Source organism: Larimichthys crocea, chromosome II, assembly GCF_000972845.2.
Source record: "Larimichthys crocea isolate SSNF chromosome II, L_crocea_2.0, whole genome shotgun sequence".
Classification (NCBI taxonomy): Eukaryota; Metazoa; Chordata; class Actinopteri; family Sciaenidae; genus Larimichthys; species Larimichthys crocea.
The window spans coordinates 6,655,249-6,679,431 of NC_040012.1; the positions used below are offsets into that span (position 1 = coordinate 6,655,249).

The window sequence follows — 24,183 nt, forward strand, 5'->3', positions numbered from 1 at the left end:
ATTTGAAGTTCATTAACGCCTGCTGGCCAAGGTCTAACCTGCCATTATCGCCCCATGAAAAGTACATCAGGGAAAACAAACAGCCGTAATGATTATTTCTCTGAAAATGTCAAACGGCGGTCTGAATTCCTGCAGATTAATCATACTTTGTGATCAAATGGGAGCCATGTGTTATGCAGTTTGATTTTCTCACCAGCTTTCATTAACAGCTTTTTTTTTTTTTTTTCCACTGTGGGCGTGTAGACGTTTTGGTTGCAGTGGCAAGTAACGGAAATCTGTGTTTACAACAGAGGTAAAGTGGCTGCACTTTTCCTTGCTGTTGTAAACATTTTAAGCATATTTCGAGGTGCTCCAAGTATGAAAAAAAATATTGGAAATTGCACAAAGTTGTTACGTAAATACAACTCGCTGAGAAATGCTGCTCTGATTTTTCCCTTTGCTGTAGTAACTGGACCGAAAGTTGTCACCGTTGTGGAAATTCTTCATATATTGGATTTCATTGCATCCAAATGTTTGAGGGTGATTCGCCTTTTTGATGTGAGGGAGTCGTGTAATTCCTGTAGTTGGCTTTAAAAAGATATGAAATTGCTGAAAATACAAACCGTTGAAGTCATTTCTCCCCCCACAGCTGTAGTAAATACAGTAAGTCACAGTCAAACTAAAACATGTGCTCCACTTAGCCAAATAAACCCCAAAGGGAAAAAAGATTTCTTTTCACTCACATAATACAACGGCTACCCTGGACCATCCGTGAGCCACATCATTCGGCGTGACCTGCCTCTGATCGACTTTTAAGTCAGGTAACTCATGCTGACTTCTGTGTTACCTCCGGATGCCTTCGGCACAAGTAAGTGAGAGTGGAGTGACCTCATTGAAACTGTGCAGGAAGTGTTGTGTAAATTGTGTTGTCTGGCCTTTCCTGGGATTTACGTCTCACAGGAATAACAAGCACTAAGTCTCAATGCATGTATAACTCAGGAAGACTTTTTTTCTCCCCCCCCCGTTCAATATAACTCATATTCAGGAGATGAAATATGGTGATAGCATATTAAATTGAAGATAACCTACACCCAAAGTGGAAGCTTCATCCTACATACAGCACTGTAGAACCGTTACTATTCCCTAGACCTTGGGTATATACTGCACGTTGTACTGAATCAAAGTCAGAGCTGGCATCTATACGTCAAACAAATATTCTCCCTGAATTACCGCCACATGAAAATTTCCAAAACAATACTGTATATATCGCTACCATCAACTCCCAGACTCCTTTTCGCTGTATTTAATGTTTTAACTTTGGAGTTCCTGCTCAGATACTCACGCACTGTTGTACATTTGTCAAACATTTATTTTAATGTATTGAAGTAGCTGCCACGAACTGTTGTTGTTAGTTTTTCTGATGAGACCACATCCGCCACGACTACCTCCTCCGCTTCCTCTCAGTTAGTGCTATCCAAGAGCGTTGGTTTGAATGGTAACAGTAACATAGGACCTGAATTAACGGGAGGCTTTTTTCCCATTTAGATATCCCATAGTAAGCCATATGAGTCAACATGAGCCTCGGCGATGCCGTGCATCAGACGCATGTGAAAGGAATGCAGCTGAAATTATTGATCAATTCCACCTGTGCTTTACCTGCTGCGACATGTCTAAATGTGTTCTGCAAGAGACGGGAGGAAAGGGCCTCGGGCTGTTTGTTGTTTTGATGAAACAAATTCGTAAAATGGATTTTTCTTTTCCTGTAAAGAAAGAAAATGTAATACATGGATTAAGAAAGTTCGAGAGGCCCTCAGAAAACTTTTCAGCTGCACGGTGGTCAAGCTGGAAACAAGGATGTTTATGTTCACCTCTGAAAAGTTTACTTGTTGAGATACAAAAAATACTCCCTGAAGTTTTTTTTTATTATCTCCAAAACATCTGTGATGGCACTGAAAGGATAAAGTTGGTTTTGATTTAATATCCTTGATATTCTCAACAAACCTCACACCAATTAGATTACTCTGTCTCTCTGTGTGTGGCACAGGTCGCTACTTAAAGCAACGTTATGTAACGTTTACGTTACCTTTACGCTACACTAACACGTAATCAGGTGAACGGTTTCTTTGTCATTCCCACTCTGCATCCCGTACACACAGTGTTTCTGCACAGTGTAACTTTGCGGTCTGGGTACGATCACCCACGAGAGGTTTGTAAACTAAATCACACACCGGCAATCTTTTTTCACTTATTTTGCTGAAACTGTGACTTACAGAGTTTCCTGATGGACAGTGAAGTAAACTGCTGCAAATTGTAGCTGCTGTTGGTTAGTGTTGGCTCACTTTTTTTTAAAAATCCAGGTTGCCTAAACTGTGAGCTCAGAGCTCTGGTGGTGTGGTTTAGTGTTTGTACCTCAGCTTTTCAACCACCAAAGCTGATGGGGAACAAAACTAATTTTCTACCAGAACCGGAGCTGGACAAGCGGGCAATATAACCGGGTTCAGCAGCCTCTATCTGGACTGTCTAAAGACTTTGGTGAGTTGCTGTGTCTTGTATTGTTGCACTTGCTTGGTGTTTGGCTGTTATAACTTAATTTAAAAAAAGACTTAACGATTACAGAATTTCAGCCTTTACTAAATTACTGAAAGCGGCCTTAATGTGTATTAAGCTGCTCCTGAAAATAGTTCAATGCATGCAGTAGTTACTCCTATTTGAGGCCCATTTGGCCTCTGGTGAGTATTCCTGGCAGCATCGTATTGCCCCGAACACTGTGGCTCTCTGGTGTGTTCTTAATAGGTTTTGGACAACAGTGGACAGGAGAACGAGCCTGGGCACAGACACTGAAAGCCAACTCCACTTTTGAAATAATTCCCAGATAAATACACTTTGGTCTGAAGTGGTCTGAAGCAGAAAATGGTTTCCCTTCATCCTGATACCCTTTGCTTGCCATCGGACTACATTTCCCAGATTCTACCTCTGTAGCATCTCCGTGGCTCTGAGTTGCATCTCCGGTGAGCTGGTCTCATTTCTTTTCTGTCAATAATTTGAAAGGTGAAGCTGTCACACTCACATCCCGGCTGCTTTTCGCTGCCTGTCTGCTCGCAATGCTTGTTGTATAAGCTCACATCATCGCCGTTCAATACACGCTGCTCAGCTGCTGTATAATAGATGATTTCAGAGAACGTTGCTGAGTGAACCCGCGTTGCCGAGAAATGTTTACAGCATAGAGCAGTACCATGACAGTGGTGTTCTTTTATCTGCCATATGGTCTACTATAAACTGATCGTCAGCACCTTGCATCATGAGAGTTTTATCATTGTTATTTCATCTTTATTTGTGTATTTAAGACCCAAGGATTACTAATGCGGGAGAAAAAGAAACATCCATACCTCTGAAATTATGTTTATTCAGCAGTCATTATAGAATGTTAGATAAAACATTTTTTGGCACAGTTGCTTAATGATAATAAGCTGTCCCGTTTCTGTGTGGTAGTCTAAATAAATATGCAAAACCATAATTTACTTCCCAAATAAATACAAATATAAACTACAATAAAAGATGCACCGCATCCGCGCCCCGCACTGCACCTCCTCAGGAAAAAAACAAAAACAAAAACATAATTTATTGTACTTCAGGCAAAAACAGTTGCAATGGATTCAAACCAAATAAAGATTGTCGAAGGTGAAAAACATGCTTCATAACTCATAAACAGCTTATTTTCTGCTAAAACTTTACCAGGCAATACAACAAGGAGGCATTTGACGGGCCGATAAAAGGCTGTACTGTGGGCTTTGTGTTGTGTAGTAAGCTACAGGGCTTTATGGATGGGTGCAAACACATTTCCAGATCCTGACTCTACTTCATCATAGCTCTGTCAGCGAGGGGAAACAAAAAAAACACGCCATTACTGATCACTAAAAGCATTCTTTTCTTTCACACCTCAGATTATTTACAGTGCGAGCGTAAGCGCCCGCAAATTACATCCAGAGACGATATTAAAGAGGCTTTATCACCTGGAACTTGAGACGAGAGGTGTTTACGAAGCTGAGTTAATGAATTCATTATGCGTGTTGAATTGACTTGGTGTGTTTTGGCAATTGTTTGAGGAAAATATCTCCAGAGGATCACGGGTAATTGCAATACTTGGTTAATTTGGGGGCAAAGTATAAAAACAGACTGAGAAGGATCGTTTCTCCGAAACACGAGGAAGGAGTTATTCTGCAGGGAGAGCAGGTGATAGAGAGAGGTCGATCTACACAACACCGATATACAAAACATAAATAATTAAAGGTGGGTATCAAACCTGGAGCTATAGAAAAAGGATTTTCTTTCTTCCGTCGTCAAATTCTTATCAATAACACGTGTTCTTTTACCTGTGTAATAACACTGCAGTCAGTAACAGTAATGCATACAAGCAGGGAAACGGGTCACAAAGTCACCTGTGACAACAACTCAACACACCTACTTTCCAGAAACAGCTGATCACCACGTATCGTTGGTCCAAACTGTCCTGCACGGAGCATCGGTGCATTACATATAATTTTAGTTTTGTTTCATTTATGGCTTTTAAAATGTTTTTTTTTTTGCCTGAAAGGTGATTCACTGTCACCAAAATCATGTAAACTACAAGATTTGGATTTATTGACGCCCATGGATATGAAGTGTAGCAATAATCTAGTCCACCGTGGCTCATCTATCGCACTACTCAAATGATCACAAACATAATATTGCTACATTGTTGTTACACCACAGTTTACAGTGTTACTACACAGATAGAAAAGAATACAGACATGTTTCCATGTGAACAGTCATTTTCTGTCTCATTGCATTGTGAATCCACACGAATGCAGCGCTTGCCGTCCATGTGATTCGAACTCGTCCAAAAAAAATTCAAGTCGCAAAAAAAGGCTGCCGCGGAACAACCTGAAAACTTTATTATATTCCACAGTTTGTCTTTTAATAGCATCCATGTTCCACTGATCCAACAGAGGCTGAGAGCAGCAAGAAGAAGAAGTGACGAGTCTATTTCTCTGGGTCATACACAGCCGCAGTTCTTCGCCGACACATTCTGCACCGTGTGATAGCGACTCTTATTGTCCAGGAAGGAAAAGTCCTTTTCGAACGCGGTGGGCCGGCAGCAGGGCCCGTTGCTGACCTTGTCCCTGCGGCCCTTCTCCCTGAACCCCGTCCGCATCATGTGCTCCATGGTGATGTCGTAGTTGTGCCGATGGGCCGTGCATTTGCCGCTGCAGTAGCGCAGCATCACCGTCTCGTCGCTCTCGTAACCGAGACCCAGTTCGCTCACGGTCAGCTCCAGCTCTCTCAAAGAGCAGGGTTTAGGCCTCCGGGCTCTTTTAGTCCTTCGGGCTTGTTTTTCATCTAATCGCCGACTCTTCCTCCTCTTCCTGTCGAGCAAGGTCCCGACCACATGCTGAAGCTCGCCCTCTGTGAAGCTCTGGAACATCATGGAAACTGACAGAGAGAAGATAAAACAATGTCAAGGAGCGTGGAGGTGGACGAATTATCTGATTTTTTCTAAGAGAGGAAGTTTATCTTACCCGGGCCAATCTTATCACCACAGGTATCACATACCATGTTAGAATTTCTCTGAAGTGAGGCCATGTGGAACCAAAGTTAAGTGGGTATATCATCATGTCTGAAGGTTAACATGGTTCTATGGAAAGCCGGTGAACTATGAGGTGCTAATTGACTGCAGGTTATTGGGAGACATTAGAACCCGCTCTATAAACAACAGAGCCAGGTCCTAAGTGTTCTGTCTGAACTCTAGCAGCCCTTTCACATGACACCTTATCTCAGACCAGACAAGAAAAGAAGACAATAACAGTTTATCTTACACTCCGAGAGAAGAGAATTCATCTCGTCTGCCGAGCGGGTTCTCCGGTGAAGCCCGCCCGTCTGCCAGGGCAACGCCGACGATGAGGGCGACGGCGGCGAAGCCTTGGATGTCGATTCCGACGAGGAGGAGGACCTTCTTGATGAGGACGAAGACATGTGTGGATATTTCGTCTTGTGTTTGAACTGTCCGATCGTGGCCGTGTTTCTAATGAGGAGGATGGACAGGGCTGCACCACAGAGCACGAAGGCAAAAGTAGCACCTTTCCATAACTTCATCTTAGAACGTGGAGGAGCATTGAAACTCTGTTTGGGAGAGGCGAAACGGACAGACATGTTCAAACAGTCACACTTTCAAACATGTAAACCATCTCCACAACATGTCACATTAAAGCGATGGATACAATGCAAAAATTGTTATCTCCCGCGTCATCGCAGTTCTTTGACCTTCCCGTGAATCCACTTCTCTCAACGGGGCTTTCATTTTTACCGTCAGTTTACTTTCTTATGACTGTGCTGTCAGCTCATTTTCACTTGAAGTGAGTTCGCGATCCACGAGCTTCACATCACTTGCTGACACCTGAGAATGCAGTGTGTATTTAATCACTGCTGCCTGAGAGAGAAAAAAAACACAGCCGCAATTTCTTAACTTGCACTGAAGGTAGGTTGAAAGAGTTCCTCAAACTCTTCACCCCCTCGGAGCCTCGTAAAAGTTTGTGTATCACATCAAAAAAATACCTGATATGGATGTGAATGTAAGCTTCTTTTTTTTTTCCCCTCTTCATTTCCGAGGTGGAAAAACATTTCGTTGCAGTGACAGATGTTCCTGAAACATCCTTTTAAAGGGTCTGAATCCATTCCTTCCTTTACAGGAATCTCTTAACCACACCTATTTGCATTGCTCTGTATGTTTTGCACATCCTTTTATCGTATACCGCCCCTCCTTTTTTAAAAGACTCTGCACCACAGCAACCACAAAACTCAGTCTGGAGGATTTATACCTCGTGTTTTCTCTTTCCTTAATGTCATGCCACAAGTATTTGAGAAGTTTTACAAGCCTACTTCTTTGTATTTTTCATATCATGTCACCAGTGAGGAAAACATTTCCCCAGAGCCGGAAATGGTATACTGGCAGTGACTAACAGCATATCCAGACCGGCCTTTACAAAGTGTTTTGCCAGACTGGATTCTGTAGTGTACATATACAGGCTGCAGTGTTTACAATGGGACAAAATGTCGCATATCTTTGCCTAGTTTAGAAGAGAAACAAAGATCTGAAATGAATGACTTCTGGAAGTTTGCACTTTCAACATGTGGGCTACCCTAACAGATCACATTAAACACAGAAGTTCATGAGAAATAGTAAAGAGTGGGAACATTTTGTCTTTCCGCTACTAGTTTCAGAGAAGTAAAAAAACAAAGAGGAACTATAGGCAAATTCAGACAATACTCAGTTGTTTTTTTTTTTGGACACAGCAGGGGGGAAATACAAAGAAGCTGCACGCATGAGTTGCAGTGGAATAAACAGCATATAAACAGGTATAACCAGTCCTATCAGTCATAGCTTGACTCATCACTCATAATTCCATATGGGTTGGACATGGTGAGCAGCCTCTGCACAATGAAGGGGTTGAATGGTATTTATCTGAAAGTCAAACATTTCGGCTAACAACCTCATTTTGACGCAAACGTGGAACTGTGGCTGCTGCCGAACGTGACCCGGTGCCTGGGCCATACGTTTGACTTTCACTGATTTTTCACTGTGATAGATGGTAAGCCCCCAAATGGAAAGACGTTTTGTTTCTGTTGGTTCGAAACCAACTCGTAACACTCTTAACACCAGATATCTTACGGCTCCTGCTTCAAATGTGACGCATCTTCGATTTAAAAAAAGAGCTAGTTTGTTATGATGTATGACAGAGGATGAGATCATTGTTTTTTTTAACGTTATTAATAAGTCAGCTCGAGGCGATTACTCTACTGGTTCCTTGATAGATCACTGCCTGTGGCCTGCTCGCTCTGTGGTCTGGAGCTCATCTTGATAAAACAATTAGCTGGGGAAAAACAGATGAGTCCTCCGATGTCTCGGTCGCAGACACTGGACGAAGCCCGGTCGTCAAACACTGATCTCATGTCCCTGAAGACACTTTGATTGTCATAATTGCCGTACTCAGAAACACATTAGTCCCATCTGCAGTCGATTGGCGCCAATAAAAGTGCCAAGGAGCATTCTGCAGCTTGTTCAGATGGTCACGGATGATTAATCAGATTAGACATTTAATATCTATCACTGGCCTCTGCTCTCATGGACATAAATATACAGATACAGATCGGGGAAAAGGGGCACCGGTGTTTTCTTAGGGGATCAACGGAAAGGCATGAATGAGTGGTCGACTTCCTGAAAGGACAAACGCTGCTGCTTTCCAGCAAACAGTGAAGAGCAACAACGCAGAGGATATAGTGTCCTCCCAGAGGACTCTCCAGGCAGAAGGAAAAGCCATCCAAAAAAACTAAAGACATAAAAGTGCAGATGAGTCGCGAAGACAACTAAAACAGCTCCCACACAGGCGCAGCCCCTCACAAAGCACCAGCACATGTGCCCGTGCACGCTCCGAGTTAAGGCCGGTTGAATATGTGAGGCCGCAAAACAAACGCAAGGAAATCATCTATTCACGGGGAGAAAAGAGAGAGCACGTATGGATGAGAGTCCTCTTTAGGATTCAGTGTTCCTAGTCAGCGGGAGTGAATATGAGTTATGTAAAGAAATAGCACACCTGATATGTTCTGTTCGCCATATGGCACCTGAGGAGCTACCAACTGTGAGTGAAAACAGTCCCAGAGGACCATTAACATGTTTGAGGCGAACCGAAGAAAGTGAACCGCGTAGCCCAGAATTCCTCAGTCTGTTAAAGCCATTCCTGAGACGTTGTGTGTTCTCCAACGTGTGCATCGTACATCGAAGCCCCGACGCTCGAGCCTCAAAGATCGCATTATTTCAAACGACACAATAAATTTGATGTTTTCGAGGAATAATTGGGTCAGTGGCCGCGGCGCTACTAAGCTGGCGGTAATGTAATTACAGCAGCATGGCACTGCCCATGGCTGAAGGAGACGCTCAACAGAATGCCACTGCCTATGCAAGATGAACTAGAGATCTGTCAAAACGGGGGATAAGGGGCGTCTGTGGTTAACACTTCTGAATGAAGCCGGCAGACAGGGGGTGCCTTCTTTGTCAGCTCGCTTGGATCTTGACCAGTGTGACGTGATTACAGCGAAAGAAGATCACAGAAGGGAATGAATGAAGAGCGTCTTTGTTGCTGAGGAAAAAAAAGCAGATACCAACTTTTATGTCTCGTCACCCTGTAGAATCCGTCCCTATACATTCCCTAAATACAGCCCGTTCTGTCTCGCTCGCTCACTCACTCACTCACTCTCACTCCCTGTGACTCACACATACCATAAACACACACACACGCAGCCGCTGCGTGGGTTTCACTTTCCCCCCAAATCATATGACATAGGCTTCGTGTAGAAATCGAGACAAAGTCTAACCTTCCATTGCTGTCCAGACAACCCACGTCACTTCCAGGGCACGCACACACTCCCAGAAGCACCATCACATAACACTAGATAATCCGTCTTACATAACACGGCTGCTTCTTGATATCTACAAATCAGTCCACAGGTCTCAAGCATTGTGTTGTTTTTGCCTCTGCATAACCTGAGGCCTTTACCTACAGAGCGTTATTACCACGCTGCGTGTCCCAGCTCATGCTCCACCCATGTGACCGTCTTGCCTATGCACCGCTCTGAACACACCCCATAAATACTTGCGACGAAGATAACAAACAGCCGGAGAGGCACCTACTGTGTTGTTGCAAGGAAACAACGTGCTTTTAGGGAGTCCTAGAGAGGTATTGTCTTGTCTTTTTCCCCCCTCTTAAGTGAGCATCAGGAGGCCTGGGGACAGCTAGAGAGTGCTTGGGGAGGTAATAGGGACATATTCCAAAGATCAGGGCGGGATTAGCACTAATGCCTGCCGGCTTTATCTGCAGTCACGTGGGTTAACACCTGGCTGCAGTGTTGGTGGCAGAGCCTGGGCCTTGCTGTTTGTGTGTGCGTCTGTGTTAATCCATCAGACACCTCTAACTCGGGGTTAGGCCAGCATGCAGAGCCCAAGTGAGCGCCAGCAGGCGCCTCTCCTCCTCCTCCTCCTCCTCCTCCTCCTCCTTCTTCTTCTAAAAAACCTGTCCTGCTCTCAGTCAAAATAATGAAGAAACGTGAAGAGAGACACAGTTAGTTAGACGTGTTGTGTTGGCACCGGGGTGGGCCAAAAAAGCCTGTAAAATAAAGTGGATGTTCTGAGCCAGGATTGGCTGTTCTAAATCCAGCCTTGGTTCTAATGCAACTGAAAAAAGGGCTTAGGTTAGACTGTGCTGTAATTTCGCTGGGCAACCGCTTCGTTTGGCTCGTGCTCTGTCACTCAGTAACCATGGGATAATTAAAACGAGCCTGTTTCTTGTTAGTGAGAAAGCTGCTGTTCATTATTTCAAGGGGGGGGATAACATCTGTAAGTGATGCCAGAAAAATAGCGCTCATTTTTACACACATTCTTTAAACACTAATCATGATTCCTGCATCATTTTTTGATCCACTTGATGTAGGCGAGCGGTTAAACAGATCCGATTTTGGAAGCGCTGCTATCGCATCCGATGGACTTATAACAGATTAATCCAGTGACCTAACAGCCCCGGCGCACAAAATCTCACAACTCAGACCTGTTGCTGTTAGGCCGGCGTTAATGAGGTGTGAGGGGAAGACACACTTGACACCTGTCCTAATTTGTCGTCCCCTTTCTATTACGGGAAAGGGGTTGAGGCGAGGTATAGTCCTGACATGTATTTAAAATAGCCTTTCGAAACAGACAAAGCAGTTATGTGAGGCTTTGGCAGGAAGAACGACACCTTGCCTCGTCAGTTTTGTTGCCGAGTTAAGATTGATGTCGTCTCGGATACTTTCTAAAGAAGAAGAAGTCTAGGAGCTGCTATTCCGGCAGCTAATCTGTCTATGCCAGATCCTCTTTTAACACAACAGCGTCGCCTTTAAACCCACGTTAAACATGTTGTTGTTGCCGTTACAAAAGGTTGACGGCCATCTGGCACGCGCTGAATACCACTTTTTAAAATATGACCCACGCGTGCAAGCACGAGCAAGTACAAACATCCAAAATATGACATTTTATATCTTGATAAGCCGGGGCTCTTTTCAAACGATTAAGATATGTATTATTTGCATGCATAATGTATATTTAAGCGAGAATCTGACAAAGAAACGCTGATGATGATGATGATGAGGAGTGGTGCATCCATTCAGCTTCCTCCAGTTATGACCCGCTTTGGCAGGTTATGAAAGTTGAACGGCTCAATTGACTTCAAGCTTAACCTCTATCCCGCCTCTTGGGGCTCTGCGAGATACAGTATAATCTCTACGTATGATATGGGCTTAGAGAGAAGGGATCATCACTTCAGTAAAATACCCATAGAGAGTATCATCAGGTCTGCCTGTTATAATTTAAAATCACAATTTCATCCAGTTTATTGAAATGATTAAAGGTGCAGCACCGGGGAAAAAAGTCAACCTCTAAAATGATGAGCACGGACAAAAATAATTATCTGGAATCAGTATTTCATGAGATTTCTTCCTTTTTTTTGACAAAAGAGAAGCCAGAGAGTATTTGGAGAGCAATTATTCATCACAATGAGGCAAACCACCATGTTGGATAAGTGACAGGAAAAGAAAATATTCCCTCACTGTCAAAACAAACTTGTCTGCATGGTAAGAGCTCATTCAGATTCTGCAAGAATGTGAGAATAATAAGTTTTCTTGTATCTCTTCCAACACGGTGGCAAACCACTTTTAATCAACGACAATCATTTACCGCTCTGCAAACATTGCGTGACAGACCGCTGTGCACTACTGACATGCGGTTCCAGCGAGGGCCGCTTGTTGATACAGATAATCCAACGTGTGTTTTCTGCCACTCAAGAACTCGGTGAGGCATCCCTGTCAAGCAGCACCTAACACCTTCCCCATAAGCTGCCAGCTTAAACTAACAAAAGAAGATGCGGTGTCCTTACCGTTCGGCCGGCTAATCCAGACTTAGCTGCGTGGCGTCGTCTTCAGCTGACCTCCACAGGCAAGTGCTGGCTGGGTAAGTCCATCATCATCATCATCATCATCATCACAGGCGAGGGGCGAGGGCAGGACTCCTGCTTCTTCCCCTGAAATTCATCACAACTTCCAGTTCCTGCAAGTAAGGAAGGTGTCCTGACTTGATTCAGGTCCGAGATGTATCACTCATTTAACATATTCAGAGCCTCCACAGACCTGCATCAGGTTGCAAAGATCAAAATCAGCATTCCTCTGAAAACCGTGATCTTCATGGCAATCAGGTTGACACGTTCAAAAAGTAGAGACTTGTGTGTGAGAAGAAGTCCTTGACTTGGCATCTGTTTCACTTCAGAAAACGTCTGTCATCGTGTTGCTCCATACAAAACTGCTGCTCCCACATTTCTTCTCTGCACAAACCCCGAACCTGAAACAGAGGAACAGAGCGATACTGAGACACAGTGTCATGTCATAAACAGATCTCACAGATGCCTTAACTTTTTTCCCATCTGTTCTGAAACTCTTTCCCTATCAGATCATTATATCTCCATCTCTGACGGCACTGTGGGATAGACGTGTCATCTCCTTACCCTCTCTCCAGCAGCAGGTCTTCTCTTTAGGTCCAAGGAGGGAAACTCTGCGGGTTGAGAAGATGGGCAGGGAAAGCGTGGTTACCGTAAGCTGAGAGAGCTTCTCTGATGCCTGTCTGCTACACCCCCTCCACACACCCACCACCTCTCTCTCTCTCTCTCTCAACTGTTGCTCCTCCTCCTCCATAGTTGTGCTTGCAGGGCCCGAGTCAGATTACTCCTGACATGATAATCTCTCTGGCTCTAGCAGGAGCACTAAAGGATGCTTTGGCCCGAGTAAGGGCTTACATTTACCTTCTGCCGCGAGAGTCTGCCATCTTAAGTGGGCGACTGGTAATAGCCTCAACTGGGCAGATCAGTGCAGTCAGAGAGAGAGATCTTGCTGAAGTCTTTGAATCTTTTATGGGGGGAATTAAGAAAGTTCTCAGTCAGTTTAGATGGCGATAAGACAAACGTTAACTCCAGCTAAATGGAATTATCGCAGCGGAGGGATTTCACGATAAATTTGTCTATTATTTGGCTGGAGGTAAAACCAGGGATGTTGTTGTTGGGAACATCACGTTCACGTCACCCCCACCCCCCAATACAAACCAGTATTTTAGCCCTTGAGCCTTCAAGCAGGCAAATGAGGAGCAGATGGCTGTGCTGTTGGAAGGTATCAGGCACTCCAGACTAAAATCTAAATAAATACCCCATCCGTGGAGGAAATGCGTCAGGTGTGTGGGGTCAGTCATATATAAACAACAGCCGACCGGGTCTGGAGAGGAATGAAGCGACGCACGAGGGAGACGCGCACATATATGATGTTTTACAGGTGCTGTTTGAGAGCATAAACAAGTCAAATAAATCAAGAGGTACCATGTTGATCTAAACAGAACTGATGGCTTCGGTATTGTGTCTGCAGCCAAAGATGTTGAAATAAAGTAGCTAACCCCGTGCTAAAGCAATAAGTCAGCGGAACAGGAAACAAATTATTTGCTAACAAATATCTCATTCTAACGCCATGAGTCATTCTCATGTCCCCGGGCCAAATTATACACAAATCGCACTACTTCCACTAGTGGGACGGACATGTGGTTTTCTAGGACTTCAGATTTTAGGACTTTAAATTCCTTCAGTGTTGACTAAGAGGAAACAGGGACAAACCAAAAGAGTATTTACCCAAAGCTTGGTCCCATACCAGAAAATGTGTATCGATGGATATCCCCGAGCATAGATTTCATGTAAAGTCCAACACAGACTCTCTCTCCTTTTGACTTCAGCTTTAACCATTCAGCAGTGCCACAAATCAAAAGTGGATTCATGCTCTTCTTCTTCATGGGGTGGTGGGAGGGGAATATTTTGGAGACAGTAAGCAGGTGCAAAATGATCCAGATCTCCCCTCCAAGAAACTAATAAAGCACGAGAATTATTAGGACTAAGTTGTTTGACATAGACTTCAATTATTGGCCAGAGGAGCCTATGTAAATACATAATGACTTCCAGTTAGCGGGGGATATCGTGCTTTTCCATCCTTGAAAAGGAACTATCAGCACAGCAGAAAAACATTTCCTGACGTCGGGCAGGAACGTTTCTACTCCATCCATATTGTTAACAGATGTGTAAAGTTTTCATAGATCTACAGTGTCTAAGCTGCAATGAAAGCCCAACAGCTGTTAATTACTAAATCAAGTCAGAGACAATAAGAGTGAAACATTTGATCTGTATACACTGCAACGTCTCACTCCGCAGCTAAGATTACATTAGTCATGAATACAGTCTGACACTCGGCATATACAAGAGAAAAAAAAAGACAACAAAGTATGCTTCCAATTTAAATATGATAGGATCCCATGCACATCGTATTGAATCCTTTCCACTGGGCGTGGATGAGTGAAGAAACACATTTTGTTTAGTTTGGGCAAGATTTTTAAGGAAGCCCTCAATCAGTAACACTATAAACACAGTTGAGGTGTCATTAGAAAGGCTGGAAATAAGGCACAAATGTTGCTACTACGCTCTTCTTGCACAAGATGTGGTTTGATGATTGGACAAGAACCCTTCAGCCAAATGTCATCTTGGTGAATGGAAAACTACTTTTTAGAGAACCAAAATCTAAACAGGCATTTGTGAGAGAGACGCAGACGGACAATGAGAGCTTTTTCGTGATGAAAGACAACACCTCTTTTCTGGGGAGAGAGTGGTAACAAGGTAAATCCATCTTGGCCCGAGAACAAATATACATTGCAATTTAGAGTTGTGACTGGAGCAGATGAGGCCCCAGGAGGGCTGCGGAGGCCACTGGTGTTTAAAGAAAGAGAAAAAAGGGAGGCCTGGGTGGACTGTGAGACGCTTTTTAGTTCAGCACCTCCGTGCACCTCAGTTTGTGTAACAATTTGTACCTCCTGCTAATACATGTGGAGTCTATTTACTGTGCATTGCAGTGTATTTACTGTAGCTCCAACACAACTACAGCTGGAGAGGTGAGTCAGTGTTTAAAGCGACACGGTTGCTGTGTATGCAGATAAATGCTGCCCCCATCTGTCAGTGGTGTGCAACTACATGCAAGAACAGAATAAACTAACCAATACAGACACCAAAACTTAAGAAGCTTTTGTCATTTAATGGAAAAAAAATATTTTTTTTATGAGCTTCATCAGCTTTTAGAATTATTTTTGTTTCCCTACTTCACAAATGTGCCGCTGTGATTCAGCACAGATGGCTTTGCTGCATGCATGGGAGACTTTGAACGCTTTCTGCTACAGCGGCTTCCTCCTGCCCTGAAAGCCCTTGGTGCCATCAGGGCCGAACGGCTGACGCAGCACTCTTTGCATCGAGCAGGGTGCGTACGGGTGCCCAGACACCTTGGGGTTTAGTGCACTGGCTGCAAATTTACGCCTGAGCACCCAGGGGATCCGAGCGTCGTCTTTATCACTGACCACAGAGCTCCAGCCGGTCCTACTGTACCTCTGATGCAACCCAAAGAAAGACTGGCCGTAGCAGCTGGTGGAGATCTGCTCAGAGGTTCTTTGTATGGAGTTATCCAAGGACTCCCGAGGCTGATATGTGTCTGGAGACTCGTTAGGAACTTTAACTGGCGAAGAGGATTCGTCCTGGAAAGAATCCTCTGAGGTTTCAAGTGGATTTTTCCAGGACTTTGCAGGTTGGTCCTCGCTGTTTTCCTCTGATGATTTGTCCCTAGTGATGTGGTGCACTGGGAAAAATCCTAAAGGTACCACACGCATTCCCTCACCGTTAGACTTCTCCTCCTCTGCTTTCAGGGCGCTGTAGACCTTACGAACCGCCTCCAATTTATCAAACTTCACCACCGCACACAAGTCTTGCCCGAGCTTATTGTGACGCTTGGCATAGCACTTCAGCTCCTTGGGAAGCTCTTCGCCAGGATGTAGGATCCAGAGTGAGGTAACGTTGCCGTGGGCGCTGAACTTCTGGAGGATCCTCTCGTACAGTGATGGGTGCTCGGGGCCTCCTTCGTTTTTCCACCACTCCACAGAAATGTTCCAGACGAGGAGGAACTTGCTGGTGGGGGAACACAGCAGCCACTCGGGGAGCGTCTCTTTCCTCTTCACTTTGGTGCAGTCATCACTCACCTCGAGAATTTCTGAGTACGCTGCTCCTGCCAGAGTCATGTACCAGTCTGTGGTCAGGACCTTTATCTGTGACAAAGTGGGCAAACTCAGCTTTGTTTGCATTTAACAGGATTGTTCTTATTCAAACTGATGGAATGTAAACACCACAGAAAGAACATGAAATCTTGCTTTTTTTCACTCCCCCCCTCCTCCGTCTCTCTTTACCTTTTTCAAACAAGTGAGGAGCTTGAGGCTGACGTAGCCCTGTTTGTTCTTCTGCACATGTTTCAGCAGGAAGCCGTCCTCTGCCAGGTGGCTGCTGGAGAACAAATCCTCCAACTGGGCTTTAATCTTCAAGCAGAGCAACTCACCTTCACGGTCTTCTTCATCTTGGACAGATTGTGCATCATTTCTACAAGAACACATGGCTCAGCATCATGATATACTGCAATGTAGATTAGCCAACCATATGTTATCTAATTTCCTTACCCAATTGGATTACTCATGGTATCTCCTTAGGATAGTGAAAACAGGTCACCGAGCTGTGTTGTTGTCGTTTCTTAGGAAAATAAAGAAAGCTATTAAGAAGACGCAGAGGTCTAGATAGACTCAGTACAACTAAATGAAGAAAAACATGCATCTGGACAGAGTTCATAAAACCACAATGATGTCAGATGGTTCTGTGGGATCCAAAACAAAAGTTTGTAAAATGCCACAGGCAAAATTCCACATTGCACAACTACAGGCTAATAACAAATCCATGTTCTTTGCACTCTCCTCACGACAAGTGTGACAACGTCGTCAGACGTGTGAATATCTGCAGCAAAGTTATCAGATTTATGACACAACTGGACTCACAGTACATGGTAGGACTAAAACAACAACAGTTATAATCCAGATTTATATCCTGTTTGTGAGGTTTCTGTCAGAAATAATCCAGCTGAATCATTCCCACATGTCGAGAGCAACAACAAAGAGTCGCATGAGAACAGATACCCTGTTTGTTTCCTTCCATACGTTACAATCATTGCACATGGCATAAATACACAAACTCAAACATTTGCTTGGCTTTTCCACAGATTCACTCATCCCAACTTTTTTTTTTCCCCTTCCACTACTGTTATGAGACATCTGCTACTGTTACAGGTCTGGAGATGATGAAGCCATGCTGTGAGAGAGGGGAGAGCACCGAAAACTTTTACTCTCATATTAAATATTTGCCACTAAATGTCGTAATGATATGCTACAAGTTTAAGAAAATATTGATCTGATTTGATGGTGGTGTCTCCGTGGCAACCTAAGTAAACAACTCAACAACTCTCATTAGATTCTGTGCCCTTAAACTATACCTCGCTTAATTACTATAATAAAACACAACAGAAGAAATCAAGTATTCAATTTGCGTCATCGCTGACAGGTGTCGTGTTACACTTTTCCACTGACTGACTGATAGCACAGAGTCATATATCACTTTTTCACCCCACTGAGGAACAATTTGAACATTCGAATAAAACGTTGGCACTCGCACTGTAAACACAAATCAGGCTCAGCTAATCCGACTTGATCACGACTTGTACGGGCGTGATTTGATGTGGATTTGATTGACAGTTGGGGTCTCCATGGCAACACAAGCAAAAACAACCCAACAATGGTCAGTCAATTCTTTGATAAAAAAAAAAATCTGATGGAAAAATACGTGACATCATTATTTTTTTCTACACAGACAGAAAAAACAGAAAATATCTGAGTTGAAATGTGCCGACAACTTCATGACAAATAAGAAAACTCCATCTGTTGCTGAAGACTGTGAGATGTGGTGGAAAGCACCGGACATTGAGTTAAGATTATTTTGTCTTATGTAATTCTATATTTGGCAAATAAGTCACGATTTCCCTCCAAATGCACACTTCACACTGGGTCCAAACATTCAGTTGCACTGTTGGGACAAGAAGCCACAGGTGATAATGAACTAACACTACAACATTCCTGGCAGCGGGAGATAAAGCAGACCAGGTGTCCCCAAAAGAGCAAACTTGAACTATGACAGATGTATGGGTCAGGAATTTAAAATCACATTTTGTAAAAAGAAACAAAACATCACAAGGCAGGATTTGTACAAAAACCCAATTATTTAACTTTATTAACATCAATGTTTTTTCTTTTTCATCAACAGTTTCTTTTTAAATTCCAGTTCTTTATCAACAAATAGAAAACAGACTGTGTGTACAACAGATCGAACCCCTACAGCACTAAGCATTCACAAGGTAAAAATGAACATTTTTTAGTTTTTCGCCAGCGTTTTTCAAGTCCCCCCTTCCCTCTCCTTTCCCGCTGCCGCTGCCGCCTCCTCCGCGGCCACCGCCACCACAAACGCTTAGGCCTTTTCGGATCCCCCTCCCTCCTGCGGCTCGTGTGGGAGAAGAAGATGTGTGCTTGAGTGGGTGCGATGGCCCCCGCGCCGAGGAGGAGTCTATCCATTTTGATGGATGGGGTGGGGTGTGGGGGGGGTTGTACTGTTTTTTCCTCATTCAGACGGACAACCAGCTGTCAAAGTTACTATGGTAGTACAGTAGATACAACGGTGTTTCCATTAATACACACTCTAGGACAGCAGGCTCTCTGCAGTCTCTAGGGTTGGTAGATCAGCAGAATTAATCCTTTTTAACAATATACCTTTGAAGCTGTGTATATATATCTATGTGTAATTGTACATATATATAATCAATCATAATTATATATATATTTATAGTTCTATTTCTGTATAAAATAATATCAGGTTTCAGTCCAAAGGGCTGAGTCTCTTTCCCTCTGGTAGGAATGGTTGATTCTGTACAGGTGCCAGCGTTCATGGCTCTGCTCCTCAGCCCATTGTGAACCACTTCCGCTCCGTTCAGGTCTGTGCGGTTCAGGCTCCAGCTCCGGCGAACCGACCAGGCTAATGAGGAGATGGGAGGGACTTGAAGAGCAACAATATTCAGAGATTGGGAGACTTTTCTGTCAACTACCCTTTGGGTATAAAAGTCTTGTTTTTCCTCAGGTAAGTTCTCCGCTGTGGAGTATGAAGGCCTCAATGCCATAGGCTTCTGATGAAAAACAACGAACGAAACAAAAAAACAAAACAAAAGACGTAGAAATCATGTGCTTTCCGTTCCTGTACACCTCTGATTTAGTCGCTAATTCACTTTTATGTTTTATAACTAGCTACCATCTTTACAGAAGGACGAGTGTGTGTGTGCTCTGAAATCAATTTTTCTCAAAGTAGATTCTTTTTTCTTTTTTTATCGAAAACAGCAAGTGAAAAAGGCAATTTTTTTTTTTTTAGTTATTGAACCGAGTAAGAAAAAACAAAAAACAAACAAAAAAAATGTTATGACACATAATAATATGAATAAAACGATAAATGTCATGTGACAAAAAAAGAAATCTGACAGCAGCTCAGAGAACGGTGGTCCTCCTGTATTAGTATCTAGGAACGTGTTAAAAATACATGTCCCTTGTGCTAAAAGTACCCTAAAATAAAAATAAAAAGTACCGATTATGAAAATAATGCATGCCCCCTGCTGGGCAGTTTAAGACAGAAGAAATGTCTGATGTTAAAATGATTATTATAAACAAACAAATACACTAAAACAATACCATTTGACATAGTGAATCATAATATCGACAATAAAATTAACATAAAAACAGAGAGAACGCTCTCTTAGTGCTACCAGTAGCCTTTGACAATCAGGGAGGTTTGGCTTGGACAGAGCAGAGAGGCGAGCTGCCCCGTCTGCGCTGTCGCATCTGTACAAGAGTTGTCATGTTTGTCATAGTCATTTGTAAAGTTTCTGTTATTATTTTTTTTTAAAGCAAAAATCTCATGTGGTTGGTTAACGTCGGCGTGATTGGTTGAACCCGTCGCCGGGTCTGCAAGCGCGTCCCTTACTCCTCCCCTCCGGTAGCTGCGAGGGGTCAGGTTTTTTTTAAGGGGGGGTCGTGGGGGTGGAAGGGAGGGGTCAAGTGAGTGGATGGTGGCTGAGATGGGACACTTGGCACACACTCCTGAGAGGTTTGACCAGGGAGGCTGCTCGGTGGGAGTGGTTATGTTGCATAGTGGTCAAAGCTCCCCAGGTACTCCAATGCTGCCCTGTAGCACAACTGGTACTGGTCCTGGACGAGAGAGGACGGAGAAGACAGTTAGAAAGTCTGAATGTCACAGGACATATCTGTAATTTAACAAGAGTTATCTCTTTATTGTGGAGTTCTTCCCTCTCTGTCTAAGGATGGAGCGCGCCGCATGAGTAATGAAGTTACTCATCTCTGTAACTATAGCTGTAGTGCTCGAGGGTGTTTGCATTAGATGCAAAAGGATGCTTCCTTCTTTTCTTTTCTTTTTTTAGCTCATTTATATTCACACCATGTCAGTCTTGTTTAATATGCCGTGCTTGTTTGTTGTATAATGCATTTATCAATTGTTAATTTGAGCTAAGTTTGACATTGGACCTCTGTGATAGCGCCAGAGGTCAGCGCTCCTTAAAACCTCACTAAGTTTAAAAATAAAAAGACACTTTAGATAACATCAAGTTTACAGCATGAAAATATACAGCGGTGACTTTGGAATAGCGTCCTGTCACCGTGGGATGTTTGAGCATGAACAATCTCCCCCGTCTGCCTTTCTGTTCTTACCTCGGTCTGCACCATGGCAGGCCGCTGGGTGCGAAGTGTCTTCACTGTCTGGAAGAGGTCGACAACTCCTTCATACCTCATCCTCTCCAGCACGATGCTGAGGGTGATGAAGACTCCGGTCCTGCCCACCCCAGCACTAAAAACACACACACACACATGTTACTCTATTACATCTTCTGTTGAAGTCTCCTGAACACTTTATGACTTTAAAAGTTCAGAATGAAGGATTTTATTGGACTTTGGAAACTAATCTGAGGTTGTTCTGAGTACGAAAGCCTGACTAAGAGAGTTCATTTGACCTGTAAACATGTGATACGAGTTATGTTTGTTATTATACGGCACTGTATACGTGATAGAGTTCAACGAACCACAAACTACAGCCTCCTAAATGGCTGAAAAGTTGAATGAACGCCTCTAAAACACCTTCATTGTCTCATTTGAGACGGCAGACAGGATGTATCGGACTGAACGCCATGATTCCTCTGAGCCCGTTCTCCTCCTTACCTGCAGTGTACAGTGATTGGTCCGTCCTGTCCGAACTGTTCCTTGGTTTTGTGCACTTGTCCGATAAAATCAATGAAGCCCTCTCCGGTTTTTGGCACTCCTTGCTCGGGCCAGTCAGTGAACTGGAATTGGCGGATTGTTCTGGACTGGCCGTCCTGAGGGGCAGTAAATAAGGAGTTTAAGTACATTTAAGGGGGCACAGTGGACTTGTAAGTAAACAGGGCTGACACTGAGGTGATATATAAGATGTGCGTAATTCAGCTGAGCTTTTTTTTAAATGCTTCAATCTATCTTTATGAGTGAACAACACCCTGCTGTGCACGCATCTCTCACTCTAATAAGCAGTCAACACAGCATACAGTAGGTGCGGGCCTCTCAGACGAGGTCCACAGGTATCATAACCCTGCTGCTTTTTCATGGCAGCCATCTCATCATCTAATTTACACCTGGGATGCGATGTGAATGAAGCGTGATGAGCTGATAGCAGAGGAAACCAGTGGCCGTGACACACGAGGCAAACACAGAACTGTAACATGAGGAGTCACACACTGTGATGTCAGCACGTGGGAAATGAACTTTAGTGGATATTAGACGTTATTACACATTTATGTCAATGCACATACTGTGTGTGTGTATGTGTGTGTATATAGATATATATATGTGTGTGTGTGTGTGTGAAAGAAGAGGTGGATGTGGGATTAGTGCTGCTGTGCTGTGGTCCTTCTGATGACAGTAAAGTATATTTATAACCCACTGAAACTACTGCATCACAGGGAGTTGCAGCACTGGCCCTTGGGGATTGGAGGCTATGCTTTTCATGTATTTTCACAGTGATCTCGAAACACACACACACACACACACATGCACAATCCATAGATAGAGCAAGCACACTGCTACTAAATCTGGGTAAACACGTTTGATGGTGCATTCGCTCGGTGTCAACCTGTCAGGAGAAATAACACGGGATGCGTTCTGATCATCTCTACCTCGAAATCACACTCGGTGTAATTTTTTTTTTTTACACTTAGTGTGACTGTCAGCATTTGTGTTAAAAACCTAAAATTAAGATGGATCCGGCTCGGGTGGTTGTATTTAGGTAAAGCGCCAATCAATCCTCATCGCACCCCTCCCCTATCAGGACATACAAGAACACACTAACACACACACACAGGAGCAAATCCTCAGATATTCACACACACGGACATACCCTGGCATCTGTGACTTTGAACTCTCTGAGGATGTACTGGGGCATGTTGTACTCAGCCATTGGATCCACCACAAAGTACTGGTACCTGGCTGAACGCTCTGCTGGCCAGTACTGATGGCACTTCTCCTGCAAAAGCAAAAAACAAAAAGGAGGCAAAATTTTAAGTAGCGATATTTCCAGAATCTTTCAGGAAGAAAAATACATTTTTTACACAATGACTGCCTGATGTGCACATGCAGGATATTAATAGCACGGGGTATCTGTGCTTTATTTGTCATTTTGAGTCATGGGGAGGTCTCTGCTTACAAAAGGAAATCGAGCAGAGACTAATCGTTGGGTTTTGAAATATCGTCTGATTTATCTTAGGTGGAAAATATTTACACAATTTGTTTGTGTGCTTAACTACGGCAATGATGTGCATGAAGGCCTTTTTTCATAAACTGTGATTATGGATGAGGGGCTGATAAAAGCTATAAAACACAGTTGAGTGCTGTCAGAATCATTACGCATAATCACACAAAAAAACAACCCAGTCGAAGATATTATGGATTTTACTCAAACTGCTAACAAGATGAGAGTATTGATTTTTTTACCATAAAGTTTTGGTGGACGCATTTATTCACTTTCTTGCTGAGAGAAGTGAGTCGAGATGATTGATACCGCTCTCGTATCTGTCCTTCGGAGGTCTGATGTGAAAGATTTATTGCAAGAGTATGGCAGAAATTAGTCAACTGTGTCTGCGTCTTGCAGCCGTGGTTAGTTTCTCCGTCATGCCGGGAAGCAGAGGGTGAGGTGAGGCGGTTGCAATCAGCAAAATGCTGCTAAATCCTTCACACAGTTTCCTTTAACTGTGAAGCCGGAGCCAGCAGCCAGCCCAGAGGAGAATGGAGTAAGCCAGGCCAGCTCGTGCTAAGCTAAGCTGTCTCCTGGCTTATACAGTATTTAAAAAGGAAAACTGTGAGAGCGGCATCGATTTTCCCGTCTAACTCTGGGCAAGGAAGCAAATAAGTTTATTTCCCTGGATGTGGAACTTTATTTAAGATTCACTGCCTGACCCCAAATTTTCTTCAAGGTCGCTGCTGACGTGTTTTAAAACTCCAAACTATGTGTGCTATACGCAGTAGTATGGGTGTTAATTTGTATGAAACATCTGCTCAAGATAAGAAAACATCACTCTGTAACCAAAAACCAAACCAATAGTTCATAAAGTGTAATGCAGGATTGCAGTACGGGAATTACGAGTATGCCTGGAATGCATCCAATTATTGACACATCTGACACGGATGCATGCTACTTTCAACCCACTGGCATTCCAGCCACGCTGATAAGGAAGTTAACCTTCAACCGGAGTTACTGTTCAGGGTTGTAATGAATTAATATTTGAGCTAGATTGTTATGATTCCCTGAAACGGTCCGATGACGTCACCGCTCGCTGCATTCGTTTATGTTCAGTACGCGTTTGTGTATTACCCGGCCCATCTCTCGTAGCTTGGTGAGCATGACGACGATGGTGGAGTTGTGCTCCCACAGCATCCTCCAGAAGTCCTCGGTGGTCTCTGCCAGTGGGCCCTGCGTGGCCAGGTAGGCCTTCTGCTGTCTGAAAAAGAGAGGAGACAAGAGATTAAACATTAGACATAATAATTAGAAA

At 43.6% G+C, this 24,183-nt stretch overlaps 3 protein-coding genes across 18 annotated transcripts in view; all 3 read right to left on the reverse strand.

Moving 5' to 3' along the window:
* Positions 1 to 4,496: 4,496 nt before the first annotated feature.
* On the reverse strand, positions 4,497 to 12,828 carry LOC109139571 (neurturin). The gene is made up of 5 exons (XM_027290997.1): positions 12,588 to 12,828; positions 12,217 to 12,424; positions 11,967 to 12,136; positions 5,832 to 6,135; positions 4,497 to 5,448 (listed from the first exon to the last, which is right to left on the reverse strand). Exons 4-5 carry the CDS (start codon positions 6,106 to 6,108, stop codon positions 5,012 to 5,014), a joined length of 714 nt encoding a protein of 237 aa, XP_027146798.1. The 5' UTR covers positions 6,109 to 6,135; positions 11,967 to 12,136; positions 12,217 to 12,424; positions 12,588 to 12,828; the 3' UTR covers positions 4,497 to 5,011.
* Positions 12,829 to 15,163: 2,335 nt separating this feature from the next.
* Positions 15,164 to 16,834, reverse strand: LOC104931437 (la-related protein 6). Its single transcript, XM_010746443.3, has 3 exons — positions 16,646 to 16,834; positions 16,382 to 16,568; positions 15,164 to 16,243 (listed from the first exon to the last, which is right to left on the reverse strand). The coding sequence occupies exons 1-3, from the start codon at positions 16,660 to 16,662 to the stop codon at positions 15,326 to 15,328; spliced, it is 1,122 nt and encodes a 373-aa protein (XP_010744745.3). The 5' UTR covers positions 16,663 to 16,834; the 3' UTR covers positions 15,164 to 15,325.
* A 1,432-nt stretch (positions 16,835 to 18,266) lies between these two features.
* Positions 18,267 to 24,183, reverse strand: part of LOC104931439 (receptor-type tyrosine-protein phosphatase F) — a 155,090-nt gene continuing 149,173 nt past the window's right edge. For all 16 annotated transcript variants that reach the window (XM_019263528.2, XM_019263523.2, XM_019263539.2 and 13 more), the window contains 5 exons: positions 24,006 to 24,132; positions 22,536 to 22,661; positions 21,329 to 21,483; positions 20,825 to 20,960; positions 18,267 to 20,308 (listed from right to left, as the gene is read on the reverse strand). In XM_019263528.2, coding sequence (XP_019119073.1) covers positions 20,240 to 20,308; positions 20,825 to 20,960; positions 21,329 to 21,483; positions 22,536 to 22,661; positions 24,006 to 24,132 — 613 coding nt within the window. In that variant the 3' untranslated portion in view covers positions 18,267 to 20,239. The remainder of the gene's footprint in view (positions 20,309 to 20,824; positions 20,961 to 21,328; positions 21,484 to 22,535; positions 22,662 to 24,005; positions 24,133 to 24,183) is intronic.

Coding starts and splice junctions, on each gene's coding strand:
- LOC104931437 (XM_010746443.3), bottom strand. Junction 16,244..16,381: donor TCCTCACTTGTTTGAAAAAG/GTAAAGAGAGAC, acceptor ACTTTGTCACAG/ATAAAGGTCCTGACCACAGA.
- LOC109139571 (XM_027290997.1), bottom strand. CDS start 6,108: ATGAAGTTATGGAAAGGTGCTACTTTTGCCTTCGTGCTCTGTGGTGCA. Junction 5,449..5,831: donor GAATTCTCTTCTCTCGGAGT/GTAAGATAAACT, acceptor TCTCTCTGTCAG/TTTCCATGATGTTCCAGAGC.